At 42.9% G+C, this 16,104-nt stretch overlaps 1 protein-coding gene across 6 annotated transcripts in view; it reads right to left on the bottom strand.

Moving 5' to 3' along the window:
• Positions 1-2,990: 2,990 nt before the first annotated feature.
• The window catches only part of LOC123377265 (heat shock factor protein 3-like), a 36,422-nt gene continuing 23,308 nt past the window's right edge, over positions 2,991-16,104 (bottom strand). For 5 of the 6 annotated variants that reach the window (XM_045029939.1, XM_045029940.1, XM_045029935.1 and 2 more), the window contains 5 exons: positions 13,536-13,784; positions 9,117-9,222; positions 7,957-8,022; positions 6,678-6,741; positions 2,991-5,490 (listed from right to left, as the gene is read on the bottom strand). In XM_045029939.1, the coding sequence (XP_044885874.1) occupies positions 5,159-5,490; positions 6,678-6,741; positions 7,957-8,022; positions 9,117-9,222; positions 13,536-13,784 (817 nt within the window). In that variant the 3' untranslated portion in view covers positions 2,991-5,158. The remainder of the gene's footprint in view (positions 5,491-6,677; positions 6,742-7,956; positions 8,023-9,116; positions 9,223-13,535; positions 13,785-16,104) is intronic. The other variant, XM_045029938.1, reaches the window with a different exon arrangement.

A 16,104-nucleotide genomic window follows, 5' to 3' on the forward strand; every position in this document is an offset into this window, starting at 1 on the left:
CTAGTAGACTGGTGAGGCATGAATTCCCTTTACAAAAATCATGTTAACTCTTCCCCAATAAGTTATGTTCATCTATGTGTCTGACACTTCCGTTCTTTACTATAGTTTCAACCAGTTTGCCTGGTACTGAAATCAATCTTACTGGCCTGTAATTGCCGGGATCAGCGCTGGAGCCCTTTTAAAAAACTGGTGTCACATTAGCTATTGTCCAGTCATTTGGTACAGAAGCTGATTTAAATGATAGGTTACAGACTACATCATGTGCCTTCAATGCCCCTCTGCCATGTACATTGGCCAACCCGGATAGTCTCTAAGCAAAAGAATAAATGGACACAAATCTGACATCAGGAATTCAAAAACCAGAAGAATATTTTAACCTCCCTGGACACTCAGTAACAGACTTAAGTGGCAATTCTTCAACAACAACAAAAACCTTCAAAAACAGACTCCAATGTGAAACTGCAGAACTGGAATTGATTTGCAAACTGGACACCATCAAATTAGGCCTGAATAAAGACTGGGAGTGGATGAGTCATTACAAAACCTAATTTTACCATACTTATTTCCCCTACTGTTACTCACACCTTCTTGTCAACTGTTTGAAATGGGCCACGCTCCTTACCACTACAAAAGTGATTTTTACTCCCTTGGTATCCTACTGTTAATTGAATTGTCTCATTAGACTGAGCCCCCACCTGGTAAGGCAACTCCCATCTTTTCATGTACTATGTATAAATATACCTGCTACTGTATTTTCCACTCCATGCATCTGACGAAGTGGGTTCTAGCCCATGAAAGCTTAGAGCCTAACAAATTTATTTGGGCATAAAGGTGCCACAAGGACTCCTCATTGTTAGTAGTTCTGCAATTTTCACATTTCAGTTTCTTCAGAACACTTTGGTGAGTACCATCAGGTCCTGGAGACTTATTACTGTTTATCAATTTGTTCCAAAACCTCCTCTAATGATACCTCAATCTGGGACAGTTCCTCAGATTTGTCACCTAAAAACAATGGCTCAGGTTTGGGAATCTCCCTCACATCCTCAGCCATGAAGACCAATGCAAAGAATTCATTTAGTTTCTCCGCAATGGCCTAATCATCCTCGAGTGCTCCTTTAAATAAAAATAAATTTGCTATTACATTTTGACTCAAGCTAGAAATTCTTAAAATTCTTTTTTGGCTTTCCTAATTATATTTTCACACTTCATTTGCCAGACTTTATGCTTGTTTCCATTTTTCTCACTAGGATTTAACTTCCACTTTTTAAAGGATGTTGTTTTGTCTCTCACTGCTTCTTTTACTTTGTTGTTTAGCCACGGTAGCTCTTTTTCAGTTCTGTTTTTTAATTTGGGATATATATATATATATATATATATATATATATATAAGTTGAGCCTCTATTATGGTATCTTTAAAGAGTTCCCCTTTCTGAAATTAAATGCTAGTATTGAGCCGCTGTGGAGTTTTCCCCACCACAGGGATGTTAAATTTTAATTATATTATGGTCCCTCTTACCAAGCAGTCCAGCTATAAGAACCTCTTGGACCTGATCCTGTGCTCCACTTAAACAGTCCTTAAACAGGCTAACTCCTTTGCACACCTGTTCAGAGCTCTTGTGTGGGATCATCTGCACACTGTCCCCCTCGTTCTCTTTTGTTGCACCTTTGAGCTCACTTCCCATCGTCATTTGTCCCACATACTTCATCTCCATGTCTTTGTGGCCCCTTCGCATTCCTGTAGTGGAGGCCATTGATCTTTCTGTGGTGGAGCTCTTTCAGAGGTCAGATGAACAGGCTTCCTTCTTAACATACTTACTCTTTTTTTGGGGAGGGAGAGGGGATAGGAGAAGGGAAGTAGGTTAAATAAAAGATTAGGATCTTACCCCAAAGGGACTCCAGAAACTGAGACCTTGAGTGGAACCGCAAATACAGGAGGATGCAACAGCTCCTTGCAAGCTTTCAACAATTCAGAATTATCACTTGACAATGCATTGCTCAGATTGCCCTCTGGACAACTCTCCTGTATAATTGCTTTGCATTATCATTACAATGTGCTATTTTGTCCCTTACACCACCACATACAGAAATAAATACTCAACGTTAACCCTCATCACTTAAAATCAGAAAGCTAATGTCCTGCATCTGCTGGAAGTTGATAGGACTCGCTTCATTTCTGCAGTTTCCATAATAAGATCCATTTTCCCTTATCACGTGCAACACATCCCAATGCGCAAGCTCTAATCCAGGGGTTCTCAGACTTTTGTACTGGTGACCCCTTTCACACAGCAAGCCTGAGGGCGACCCCCTTTATACATGAAAACACTTTATATATTTAAGACCATTATAAATGCTGGAGGCAAAGTGGGGTTTGGGGTGCAGACTGACCACTCACGACCCCCTATGTAATAACCTTGTGACCCCCCCTGAGGGGTCCCAACCCCGTTTGAGAACCTCTGCTCTAATCCCAGTCTGCTCCCACACCAGACCAACTCTATTGCAGTTCTTCCCCCCCCCCCCACCCCTAAAGAACACACTTTTACATGCAGAGTAACAAAAGGCATGACAAACTTTGTCCTGATTTTAGAATCCCAGAATTTAATTACTTCAGCTCATATTTCTCCCTTGCTACCCACCCGTCTCACATCCGGCATATGCTGGTGCCAGGAAGCTTGCACAAATTCACACATTTCCAAGACCTCATCACCAACAAAAAAAGCTGTCAGCATTTTCTGTTTCCATTTTGAAACCTAGGTTTTTTGGCTCAAGTTTTCTAAGCACAGTCTCAAGAAAATAAAATGTCGAGAAAAAAATAAACAAGAAACGAACTTGATCTAAACCAGTGTTTCTCAAACTGGGGTCGCCGCTTGTGTAGGGAAAGCCCCTGGCGGGCTGGGCCGGTTTGTTTACCTGCCCTGTCCGCAGGTCCGGCCAATCACGGCTCCCACTGGCTGCAGTTCGCCACTGCAGGCCAATGGGAGCCGCGATCAGCCGGACCTGCAGACTGGGCAGATAAACAAACCGGCCCGGCCCACCAGAGGCTTTCCCTACACAAGCGGCGACCCGAGTTTGAGAAACACTGATCTAAACCCTCAGATTGAATAAATGCTTGGCCCTGCTAATGCAAGGTACATACACGATGGGTGATCTCAAGAGAGATCAGTAGCAGGAAGTGCAGATGTTCAAATCAAAATGATACAAGAATATCCACATTTCTTGAACTGTGTGGTTTGAAATTGAACGGTCTGGTCTGTACTGCTTTGCTACTTTTGGCCAAAGGTAGAGATTGCAAAAATGTGTGAAAACAGAACAAAAAACAACCAAGCAAGCTTTTTCAAACCCAAGAAAGGTTTTGGCCCATTCAGCTCTTTCTACCAAGAGCTTGGGATCCTGCACACCTAACAACCAGCAGTTAAAGAGATACGAACATGAAACATCACCTAGGTAGAGGACAGTTCAAAAACGCTGGTTTAGGCCAGTCCTTTTGTAAGTTACACAACTTTAGAAACAGCCGCTTCCTCATTTAACTCGAGACTCAGAGCAGAAGGAGCTACAAACCAGGTTCCAACAGGCTGGAGCTGCAAATTACTCTGTCTGAAAATAATGTACCTGGCATCATTAGTCACTAGCCAAATAAATGTGGAACAGCTGAGGTTCCTGATCAGGCACTTTTATGATTCAGGATATTTTAGAGTGTTGGGAATGCAAGTTAATTACAAACTTAACACAAAGTAAAGTTATTTCACAGTAACTGCCATTTTTTTCTAATGGAAATGCATCACATTATCGAATTAATTGTCTCCAGTTAGCTCCCAGCTGTTTTGCTGGTTCAGGATATTGTCTGTTTAAAGACTATGAGCCACATCAGCCTGAGCACAAGCGGGTTATATGTTTGATATCAATGGAGAAGCATCAGGTTATACCAGTGGCTGAAGGTGGCTCTCTACATCACAGCTGATCACAGGCAGTGGCCAGCAGGATTACAGGAGGGTTGTTTCAGTGCTCAGGGGAAAAATATTTTTGATACCCCCCCCCCCTTTTTTTTTTTTAATAGCCAACATGGGAATGGGTTTAAAGTTGCTGAACACATTTTTACAGGAGAAAAATATAGTCTTGTAATTAGAACCCTTAGGAAGAGATTTGGGAATAGAGGACATCGGCTAAGGACAAATTTCCCAGCACACCATGCCTCAGATATAGCTGAGGGCAGAATCAGGCCCAGTGTATGAGTGCAGCTGCATGAACAGGGAGATGTCATGGGTGAAAGAGAGCAGTGTACAGGAATTGTTTTAAGTTAATGAAAAAATCACCATGTGGATCTTTCAGTTTTGCCCCAAATGAGCCAAGGCAGAGCTCAAGCTCTGTAACAACAGGTGCAGGAAAATGTCAAACTGTGCTCTTTGCTCAGGCAAGGTCAGTTTCTGGAATTCTGTGATCGCCAACTACTGAGGACAAGTGACCCATGCATATATTATGTCCAAATTACGCCAGAGGAGCTGCTATGCATTGTGCACAAGAAATCAGTTAACTAACAGAACACTTAAGAACTCTGGTCAAGGGATGGTTGTTAGCTTATTAAAAATTAGTACTCCATGTTAAAAATACTGTTTTCCATGAGAAAATAATTTTGCCTATATTAATACCTAGGGGCAAATCTAAGATTAGAAAATAGTGACAGGCAGATGCAAACAATCTTAGCAGCAAATAAAATATATTCCGTCTTTTCAAATGTTTAAAAAAATCTAGTTCTAACAAGAGACAAGCCACCTAATGAAAGAGGCTCTCAGAACAAGTAAATCCCATGTTGCAATATTGAATAGGATGTGACAGGACAGCTAAAAAAAAAAATACAGCCCAACTTTACAATAGGATACAGATTTCCTTTTGCAACAATATAATTTTTTTTTACATATTACAGTGCAATATATTGGTGACATTTGCTCCTCTTCCAAATGCGTTCAGTGCTGTGCAGTTCTTGTTTTGACACTGCTTTCAGCTTCTTGCTTGAACTGCTCTTGCATTTTTAAGAGACCTTTCATTATCTTTGCATATTAGACCCGGGGGAGGTGAGGGGAAGGGAAGAGAAGCTTCTAACTGAGCCTTGTATCATCTCTATATTTTACACCAGGAAGCTGACCATATGAAGATTTTGTGCAAGTTCTCAAGCAGTTTCTATCTCTGAGGCCTCTTCTATAAAGTTAGCAACAGGACTGAGAAGCAGGAGGGGAAATAATTTATATTCTCCATTTCCGTCTTCTGAAAGTAAAGGCTGATCATACAGTTCCAAGGTATCGAGGGATTCAGCCTTGTTTGCTGGAGCTGCCAATGGTGAAGCTGCTTCGCTAATTGAGGGAAGAGAGATAGCGGGTTTCTCCTCCAGTGAGGACAGGAGAAGATCTTTGGGATCCTCTGTCTTCCCTGCACCTTCAACAGAAGGCAGTTCTTCGAATAACGAAAGCAGAGGGTTGCCCCTGTATTGTATCAGCTGCATGTCTGTAAGGAAACAAACATTTCAACTCCGATTCATGACAGGTGCCAAGAGCAAGGAGGTCTTATTCAAAAAGGGAAATGGGGTGGGGGGAATTGCTTCAAAAATTCCTTCACTTCAGATATCAGAGAGGCAAACCACCTTTGGCCAGCTGTGGGCCAGAAACAAGAGGATCCTGAGGACTGCATTTAAAGCTTGTGTGAGATGGAGCAGACTTGGTTGCCTTCATCTTTAGGCTGGAGACACAATTTGTGGATGCTACAAATCACATCACAAATGCATGCAATTATCTTTGTCCAAAATGGCCTGCCCTGACCACTGTAATGCTATACAAATGGCATGCACCAGCCTCTCAACAACTGCCCTCTCCTCACTCTGCTGCTGCTAAAAGTTCCCCTCTTGTCACTCCAAACATCATTCCCTCTCCCTCAAATCCCTTCAGTGGCTTCCTGTCCTTATCACATAGTGCCCTGAAGGCATTATTGAATCTTTCCTGTACTTCCTCCTACTCAAGTCATACACGCTGCCTTGTCTTTACAACTGCTCCAATCTCACCCATCTGCCACTCCCCAGCTTGCGCTGCATCCTCTGTCTGGAGCAACCTCTCACTTCTCAATATGCCTCCTTTCATGAAGCCTTCCCTTGCTGTCACCTCAACCATCTTCTGTTTGAGGCTCCCTTGCATTTCATATTCATGCCTGAAGTAGAGTGCAAACTCTTCGGAGCTGGGACCTCATACATCACATGAAGCTGTATATATATTTACCACGCTCCATAAATAAAGCAGACAGAGCATTACATTCTGGGGGCTGCAGTCTCCGGGGGCCACACCACCACAGTAAAGGGGGTGCAGCTGTGGACCCCACTTTGAAGCTCTCTGAATTGCACTTGCTCCCACCACCCCAAATAGACTTATTAAAAAATGCGAAGTCTCCTTGGTGACATTAACACATGAAATATTAAATCCAGCAGCTATGCTGATGATGCTATATTAAATCCTTAAGGGCTTGCCTCAGCTCCCATTAAAGCCAATGGAAAGTCAGGGTCTTAAACAGGAATTGGACTGGGCTCTCAACTATGGAAGTGAGGTCATACCAACACAGGCTGGGAAAGCTACATTCAAACCCCAATGATGTATTTTTAGGGTGGTCTAAAGACTCTGGGACAGTTCCCAGTTTTCCCTGCTGCTCACCTTTGTTTCCTGTTTCCTGCTCACTTGTTCCTAGCTCTTCAACGCTGTCCGTCAAGTCCTCAATCTAGAGGGGAAGTGAACACAAAGGCAGCACATTTAGCAACAGAGAATTTTTAGAATCAGAAATATTACTAGGACTTCCAGCTTTCTGTTAAGTAACAGAGACCGGGGGGGTGGGGGGGTAGTCATTAACCAAAACCTCCACCAAAAAAGGCCAAAATGGCATGCATGCACTCTCTCACCCTCCCCTATTTCTATTATTAATCTGCACAGCCCTGATCTTAAGGACTGTTGCTGCTCATGAGGGTGAAAGCTGGCAGTGCAGCAAATAGGAGCTTTCAGATATGCTTCTTGTAATTCAGGTAACTAATGTTTCCTGTACAGGTTTGTTGCAGCTGGTTTTTGGCAGATGTTCCCCAGTAAATATTGATCTCACCCTAAAACCAAAAGCTCTACTAGCTCTTTTATTCTATCAGGGCAGACCATGAAAAGCTGTTTCAAGTAATGCTTACAAATTAAAATCACACCTGATGAAAGCTGCCAGCATTTTACTCTGATTAACGTGAGCCAAAGCAGGCTGACAGAGAAGCTTATTTAACCAAGGTACATTGTTTCAAGATTTGCAAAATCAGAAGCCATATTGCACAAGTTTTCTGTTTCAAGAGAGGAATTTATGAACTGGATTAAATAACAGCTATAAATTTTGATGTCTCATGTCTCCCTTCAGGAAGCTGCTATGGAGGTGTGTTTGGGATAAGTGTATTTTATTCAAGTTTTTATGTTACGATGAAGAACTGGTGTCAATTCTGAAAGATGACAAATATTCATCAATGCCCCGTTTACAGAGTTGAGTGAATAATTCATGAATATATGAACTGAAAGCATTTCTGACTAGGTTTCTCCCTCCCCATTATTCCCCACCTCTACTGACAAATCAAAGAATACAATACCGAAGGCAAAATGAGAATGGGTGAAAAACATTTTCCAAAATAGGTAGGAATATTACAAACTTTAAGGGGACACTCACGACAACTCTCTCTTACTTGCTGCACATAGTAACATCTGAGATAATTCAAACAAATCTAAAGTTCAAGTTTTTCCCCATTTCTGCTCTTCACTCACTTTGGACAGTGAAACAAACTAGAATGGCAGTTTTCATGTTGTATCTCCAATCAATTTCACTTGTCACATAGACAACTTGTTGATTAGGGTCAAACAAAATTCAGCTCCTTCAATACCGTGTCAATCCTTTCCATCAGAAAAATTCCCCAACACTTACATTTTCCATACTGGATGAAGCATCTGTCAAGTTCGTGTCCAGGGCTGGTAGCTCAGGATTGAAAGTCTAAAGGTAAAGGGAAAGAACATACTATGTAATATATATATATTTTATGGAAAATCACAGTAATAGGTTCATAAAGGAAGGAGGGAAAAGGAGGCCAGGCAGATTGTGGAGTCCATTCCTCCCCTCTGCAATGGAAGGACACCACCTTTAATAGAGGATGTGTTACATTCAACAATATGTAGGGCCTTCCATTTGAGAATCTAAGAGCACTTCACAAGCTTCAGAAGATGAGATAGATTAGTATTCTCCGTATTTTACAGGAACAGAAATGGAGGCACACAGGTAAGTGTCTTGTCCAGTATCACAAAGCATGACAGTAAGTACTGAAAAGAATTTTGATCTCCTATAACTCAGAACTGCACTGTTGCTAGATAAGATGCACCTTATAAACTGATTTGGCTGAGATTAAGAGCAACAAGGCCCAAAATACTCGTGGTCTTTTTTTCCAGAGGAGCTGAGCATCCATAGTTCTCACTGATTACAATGGAAGTAGCAAGCACTCCGCTGTACTAAAAATCAGGCTGTTAGTTTCTTGCATCTTATGTTCACTGTAGCTCCTCAGGACTTTCCAGTCAATAGATACAAGAAACAGATTGTAACAACGATGCAATGGAAAGCCCCATCACAGTTTAACATTATACCTCTAACCTTATAAACTCTTCATATAGTGACTCTAAAGGCAGTGAACACCAACCAAAAAAATATTTAATGCTGTATCATCCCGAATTCCTGAAGAGTTAGGGCAGCAAACACAAATATCTAGTGGGTACACAGGCAACTAAGGCATGGCACGAAGGGAGAACGTGCTTGGTTATCAATCTGTGATGCTGACAGGCAGAGCATGTTATATTTCCTGTTCCATGTAACACAGGAAAGCATACAGGAGGGTAACAAACCATAAGATGGTCTGATAGGAGTCCCTACAGTGACTCTATTTATAACTTTGTACTATTTCATTCACTGACATCTGCATTTATGAGGATCTTCTCCTCTACATACTCCTATGCAATAAAAGCCAACATGAGGAGAAATAATGTAAATGCATCAATTATTACATCTGAGAAATCAAAGTCTGCAAATAAGGAGACACTCACATCACTAAAGGATTCAGAGCCAAAGTTAAATTTCTTCCCAGACAGCATCGCCTGGAGCTCCTCAAGACTGGCATCAATACAGTTCAGAAAATCCTGAATCTCTTCCCTAAAAGAAATAAAAATGACAATGTAAAACAAGATGCATCAGAAAACCAGACATGTGGACTGTACTGCAGGCTACGAATAGCCCCAGGGATAGTCTAGTGGCCAAGTGATAGCAGGAGAACAACATGAAATGGTCAGGACGCATAGTGGGCCTCTGCAAGTACAAGGTATGTCTCATTCCCATGCCACAGACCCTGTTACACTGCAGTGTTGACACATACAGTACTGTTTAGTTGTCAGGTAGTCTTCCTCCTCATGCCGATATACCAAAACCTATTGTATCAAAAAGAAGCAGGAAAACCATCTTGGATTCTCCCCTTTCTGCATATATTTTCCTCGTTTTATTTTTCTTCCAAATACTCAGGATCCTGCTGTGGTCTGAAATACATGAAGTTTCTCTATTTTAGCTCAAGTTCAGGATGCGCAGCTCTTGCCTTATAGACAGCAGTGCTGAATGCAGCACGGTAAGAACCTGTTTTCCGGAAAGTCTGTCTGTACGGACACTGCTTATGTTGTAACACGAGCAGCCAGATTCTTACCAGGCTGTACCTGCTTCCTTATGGTGGCTGGCAGAACACAAAGGGCCTGGCCTCAAATGGAAAGGAAATGTGTAAAGAATGCAGACTGGCATGTGAGCCAGGAAGGAGAGAGACTGCAACCCCCTCACTGTATGTTGAGCTACTTTCCACAGTGAAAGATATATACACAGCTAAACAAAACTGTACAAGTGCAATGCAATACTCCAGGTCTTGAATTCTCAGTGAGGTGATATACTACTGGATATTGGGGATTTGCACCCACCACTCCAACAACTGTGAATTATTGCAGCTATTCATTCCTGAAGGACAGCACCAGGGTCACTGAAAAAGAGTTATTAGGTGTCATTGTTCAGTAACCAAACTTGTCAATATTAAATTAAATAACTGGAGATATACCAATCTCCTAGAACTGGAAGGGACCTTGAAAGGTCATAGAGTTCAGCCCCATGCCTTCACTAGCAGGACCAAGTATGGATTTTTGCCCCAGATCCCTAAGTTGCCCCCTCAAGGATTGAACTCACAACCTTGGGTTTAGCAGGCCAATGCTCAAACCACTGAGCTATCCCTCCCCACAATATATCTGTCTGTTCTTATGTAACAGAATAAAGGAGCATTCAACCTAAAGCAAGAGTTAATGATAAAAGAATGTGCTGCTAGAGGACTGGCTGGCAGAGAGACTATCACCTCTAAGTCCCTGATCCAAACCTAGCCCGGGTCAGTACTGACTAATAGTCACTAATGGTTTTCCACATGGCTTATGTGGTGTTAGTCTCAGTCCAGCTTCTCTTTTTATCTAATGTGCACTCCCATCCAATAGAACCCACAAAAATGGCACTATTCAGTCCCCTTATTAGCAATCCCAGCTAAGGTTGAATGGACCTGTAGGGAGGAGCCCTGGCTCCCCGCTGTGCCTGAGAAGGACGAGCCAGACCAGGCGCCAGAGTGGGCGGAGCCACCACCGCCTGTCCCCGCCCCCCAGAAGTCAAAGGGGGGGCCGGAAGTATAAAAGCCCGGCCCCAGCGCTCCGTTAGGGGAAGGCTGCCGGAGAGGACAGAGGCTGGTGCTCAGGCTCCCGCCGGGCCCAGCCTTCCCCGTGCCCGGTACCCAGAGAAGCTGCCTAAGCATCCCCGTGCCCGGTATCTGGAAGAGCTGCCAGAACTCCCCTCCGCCCGGTATCCAGAGGAGTCGCCTGCGCTCCCCTCCACCCGGTATCCTGAAGAGCCCATGGTCTGGGACCCACCGGATGACGCCTGCGAGAGACAGATACCTAGGGAGGGGGAGATTGGAAGTGGCCCAGGGGTAGCCGACCCCAGTCTGGCTCCGGGGGACCCCGAGCCAATTTCAGTGTGTTGTGGCCAGGATCCCCACTGACTGCAGCGAATCTTTGCCGCTGCTAGAGCCCTGGGCTGGAACGCAGTGGTGTGGGAGGGCCTGCGTTCCCCCTGCCACCCTTCCAAGGGTGGCAGACTCCCCCTTCCCCCTGGCCTGACCAAGGCTTAGATACTGTGTTTGCTCAGCCCTGCTGAAAGGCCTGAGCCTGAATTGCTACTGCCCCGCCCTGCCCAAGGGCCTGGGCTTAAATACTGTGTTCACTCAGCCCTGCTGAAAGGCCTGAGCTGGGACTGCTTGTTGCCCCGCCCTGCTCCAGGGCCGGGTGTATAGACAGTGTGTTTACTTGGGCCCTGCTAAAGGGCCGGGACTCTGCCTTGTTCAGAGACTATTAGTTTGCTCAGCCCCTGCGGAGGGGTCTGAGCCCGAGACGGACTGCTGCCTGTAGGGAGGCGCCCTGGCTCCCCGCCACGCCTGAGAAGGACGAGCCCCTTACCGGAGCCTTACAGGACCATTGAAAATTAACTCTCCACCTGTTCTACACGGAATTAATTCCCCATCTGCTTGAGAACTTGGCTGTGTAAACCTTCATGGTCATTGTCACTGAGATACCTGTTTTGTAGGATAAGAAAGCACCTCAGTTTGTGGGGCTGGTCAGCCTAACCTCCCAGTAGCATATAAATTCACTGCTAACAGCCTCAAACCCCTGCCAGAGGCAAAGGCCTTTTTGCAGTGGTTGGGAGAAGTCCAGCTACATGTATATTGCTCCCCTCATCTATGCTAACATTCACTTTTAGAATAGGTATTTGCCATGTTGTTATATTGACAGATCCAATTAAGTTAGAGAGATTTCTACCCAGAATAGACAATGCTCAGTTTCAGGAAATGAGACCTATTCCCGCTGGAATGCCAAGTAGTATTAAGCATCACCTTCATCTAGGGCTTATTTTGAGAATGCTGGTACAGATGGAGAACAGATGATACCTGCTTTCAATTAGCCACACATGCCCAACAGCTTTCTGTATGACACAGCAGAAAGTTTTTTTTAGGATCCACCTATTTTAAACTATGAAGCCTTGAATAGTTCGTGAAACAATAACCCAAATCACTTATCAATTTGAAGACAGAAAAATTGGAGTGGGTATGTTACAAACTATTGTGTTGAGGAAAAAAGGTTTGTTTTTTTTAAATTTAACAAGAGACTCAATACTGCTATCCTGTCTTGTGGGGTTTACTGAACACAGCCTACGGCAGCATTCTCCTCAGAGCTGTCACAAGCATTTTTTTGCCTGGGCTGTTGTCTCAGAATGTTTTGATCCCATGTATCAAAGGTTGATCTGAGTGTGTTGTTTTGGACAGTTACGCCTTTTCCCAGAAGGCTCTTTCATGCAGGATTCCCATTCAGTCCTGTTCAAGGTGTATGAGGAGCAAGCGGAAGAGATAGCGAGATTGATTTGGGCTGCGATGCCATCAGGATACAAGAGACGCACAGATCTGTGTCTAATATCTCCATCAGATCCAGAGAGTTTGGCATTTTTTGCTTTCCTAGTGCTTGACTGAGACTGGCATATGGAGGGGAACAAATTGGCTAAATAGCATTTGGAGAGGAACAAACAGGCTAAAACTAACTCTGGACAAGATGCAGCATATGATAGAGGGTAGCAGGCAGAGAACAGAAGTGTGTGGTTCCTATCACAACTACTTTGCTCAAGGGGTTTGCAGTTGTAGAGTACTTGCATACCATCAATTACTATTGGTAGCAGTGATAGATGACACCTGCTTTCACTTTAAAGTATTCAGGACCATGTCTCTTTGATCTGGACTACACTAATGCTATGCATACCGTTGGGACTTATAGACTGAATAACTGCAAATGCTCCACAGGGAGCCACCTTACAATGTCCCTTAGCACCAGCTGCATGGAACTATTATACAAAAACCTCAACAAATCCACTGGCCTTCTGATTTCTTCTTGGTGCACTTCAAGTTGCTGACTCTGATTTTTAAAGTCCTACCATATACAGCATGATTCCTGACTAGCAGAAAGTCTGCCTCTCTCTCTACAAACTGTCATGGTAGCTGATGACAGCTGGGCCATTTGAGGGGACAATCCTGAGACTTTTTTAGTATCTGGAGGGCATGCATTCTCCATGAATGACCCACAGCTCTGGAATTCACTCCCCGACCTAGTACAGATTGTGCTGACCTTCAACACATGGTGCAAGACCCATCTCTTTTCCAAAGCTTCTGAATGAAGAGTGGGGAATTATGATTAATGGAGGGAGAAGAGGGAGGTCTACATTTTTCAAAAGTATTTGCTGTGTTCTAATATGTGTACACGTCTGTAATTAGAAGCATTTTATAAAATTAGCACAATGTAATGTCACAAGAATGCTAGTATATAGACTAGTCACCAGAATTATATTAGTATAAAGATACTCTGTACCTCTCCAGAAAAGCATCGCTTTGAGTAGTGGAGCTGCTCTCATTCAAGATGGAATCGATCACTGATGCAGGATCTTCGGGAGCATTAACTTGTGCAGAATGCAGCTCTACAGCATCATTTCCTACTGCACTGGACTCGAGGGAATTGTCAGCAACTTGGGCTGGACATTCTGGTTCTGTATGACTTAACTCAATGGGCTGTGATACTTCGCAGACAGGCAGCTCCTGTTCTTGAGCGGTCTGGGGCTCTCTAAGAAATACAAGACACGTCATGAAAAGTCTCAGGAGAGCTCAGCTACTACAATACTTCATAAAAAACAAAACAGCCAAAATGGGTCAGATCAATGGTCTATCTAGCCTAGTATCCTGCCTTCAGATACTTCAGAGGAAATGAAAAGAACAGGGCAATTAATGAGTGACTGATCCCCTGTTGTCCAGTCTCAGTTTATGGCAATCAGAGATTTAGGGACACCTGGAGCAGCGGGATGCATCCCTCACCATCTTGGCGAACAGCCACTGATGGACCTATCCTCCATAAACTTATCTAATTCTTTTTTGAACCCATGGCCTTCACGGCATCCCATGGCAATAAGTTCCACAGGTTGGCTGTGTGTTGTGAGACAAGATACTTCCTTCTGTTTGTTTTAAACCTGTTGTGTATTCGTTTCATTAGATGACTCCGGTTCTTGTGTTATGTGATGGGGTAAATAACACTTCTTTATTCACTTCCTCCACACCATTCAATATTTTATAGACCTCTATCATATTCCCTCTTGTATTTCTCTTTCTTAAGCTGAACAGTCCCAGCCTTTTCAAGCTCTACTTGTATGGAAATTGTTCCATATTCCTAATCCTTTTTGGTGCCCTTTTCTGTACTCTTTCCAGTTCTAATAAACTTCTTGAGATGGGGTGACCAGAACTGCACCCAGTATTCAAGATGTGGTGTGCCATGGATTTATATAGTGGCATTATGATATTTTCTGTCTTATTGTCCATCCCATTCCTAATGTTCCTAACACTTAACTTTTTAGGCTGCCACTGCACAATGAGCAGATGTTAGAACTATCCACGATGAATCTAAGATTGCTTTCGTGAGTGGTAACAGGTAATTTAGACCCTATCATTTTATATGTATAGTTAGGATTATGTTTTCCAACTTGCATTACTTTGCATTTATCAACACTGAATGTCATCTGCTATTTTCTTGCCCAGATACCTAGTTTTAGCAGATCCCTCTGGAACTCTTCATAGTCTGCTTTGAACTTAACCATCTTCAGTAATTTTGTATTGTCTGCAAACTTTGCCACCTTACTGGCTACTCCTTTTTCCAGATCATTAATGAATATGTTGAATCATACTGGTCCCAGTACATGTTGGGAGGGAGCTGCCATTACCTGTGTCCACTCTGAACACCGACCATTTATTCCTATCCTTTTTCTCCTATCCTTTAATCAGTTACTGATCCACAAAAGGACCTTCCCTCTTATCCTATGACTGCTTAGTTTCCTTAAGAGTCTTTGGTGAGGGACCTTGTCAAAGGCTTTCTGAAAGTCCAAGTACACTATATCCACTAGATCACCCTTGCCCACATGCTTCTTGACACCCTCAAAGAATTCTAATGGATTGGTGAGACATGCTTTCGCTTAAAAAGGCCACTTTGACTCTTCAACATATCATATTTGTGCTATGGTAATTCTGTTCTTTACTATTGTTTCAATACATTTGTCTGATACTGAAGTTAGACTTACAGGCCTGTAATTAGTGATAGCTTTTTTAAAAATCAGTGTTACATTTGCTACCTTTCCATCTGGCACAGCGGATGATTTAAGCGATAGGTTACATACCGCAATCAGTAGTTCTGCAATTTCATATCCGAGTTCCTTCAGAACTCTTGGGTGAATATCATCTGGTCCTTTTGACTTACTGCTGTTACATCAATCAATTTTTTCTGAAACCTCCTCTACTGACATCTCAATCTGGGACAGTTCCTCAGATCTGTCATCTAAAAAGAACGGCTCAGATGTGGGAATCTCCCTCACATCCTCTGCAATGAAGACTAATACAAAGAATTCATTTAGCTTTTCCATAAATAGGTTGTCTTCCCTGAGTGCTCCTTTAGCATCTCAATTGTCCAGTGGCTCACTGACTGTTCAGCAGGCTTCCTGCTTCTAACATACATTAAAAAAAAATTGCTGTTAGTTTGTGTCTCTTGCTAGTTGCTCTTCAAATTCCTGTTTGGCCAGTCTAATTATACTTTTACACTTGACTTGCCAGAGTTTATGCCCCATTCTATTTTCCTCAGTAGAATTTGACTTCTAATTTTTAAAAGGATTTTATTTTACTCCGTTATTTAGCCAGAGTTGCATTTTTAGTCCTATTACTGGTGGGGGGGTTTCTTAAATTTGCATTTAGTTTGAGCCTCTATCATAAGGTTTTTTAAAAGTTTCTATGCACTCTTATGACCATTCCCTTTAATTTACATTTAACCAATCTCGTCATTTTTGTATAGTTTCGCTTTTGAAGTGAAATACTACTGTGGTGGGGTTCTTTCATATTTTCCACCCTTTAAA

Source organism: Mauremys mutica, chromosome 9 (assembly GCF_020497125.1).
Source record: "Mauremys mutica isolate MM-2020 ecotype Southern chromosome 9, ASM2049712v1, whole genome shotgun sequence".
Taxonomy (NCBI): Eukaryota; Metazoa; Chordata; order Testudines; family Geoemydidae; genus Mauremys; species Mauremys mutica.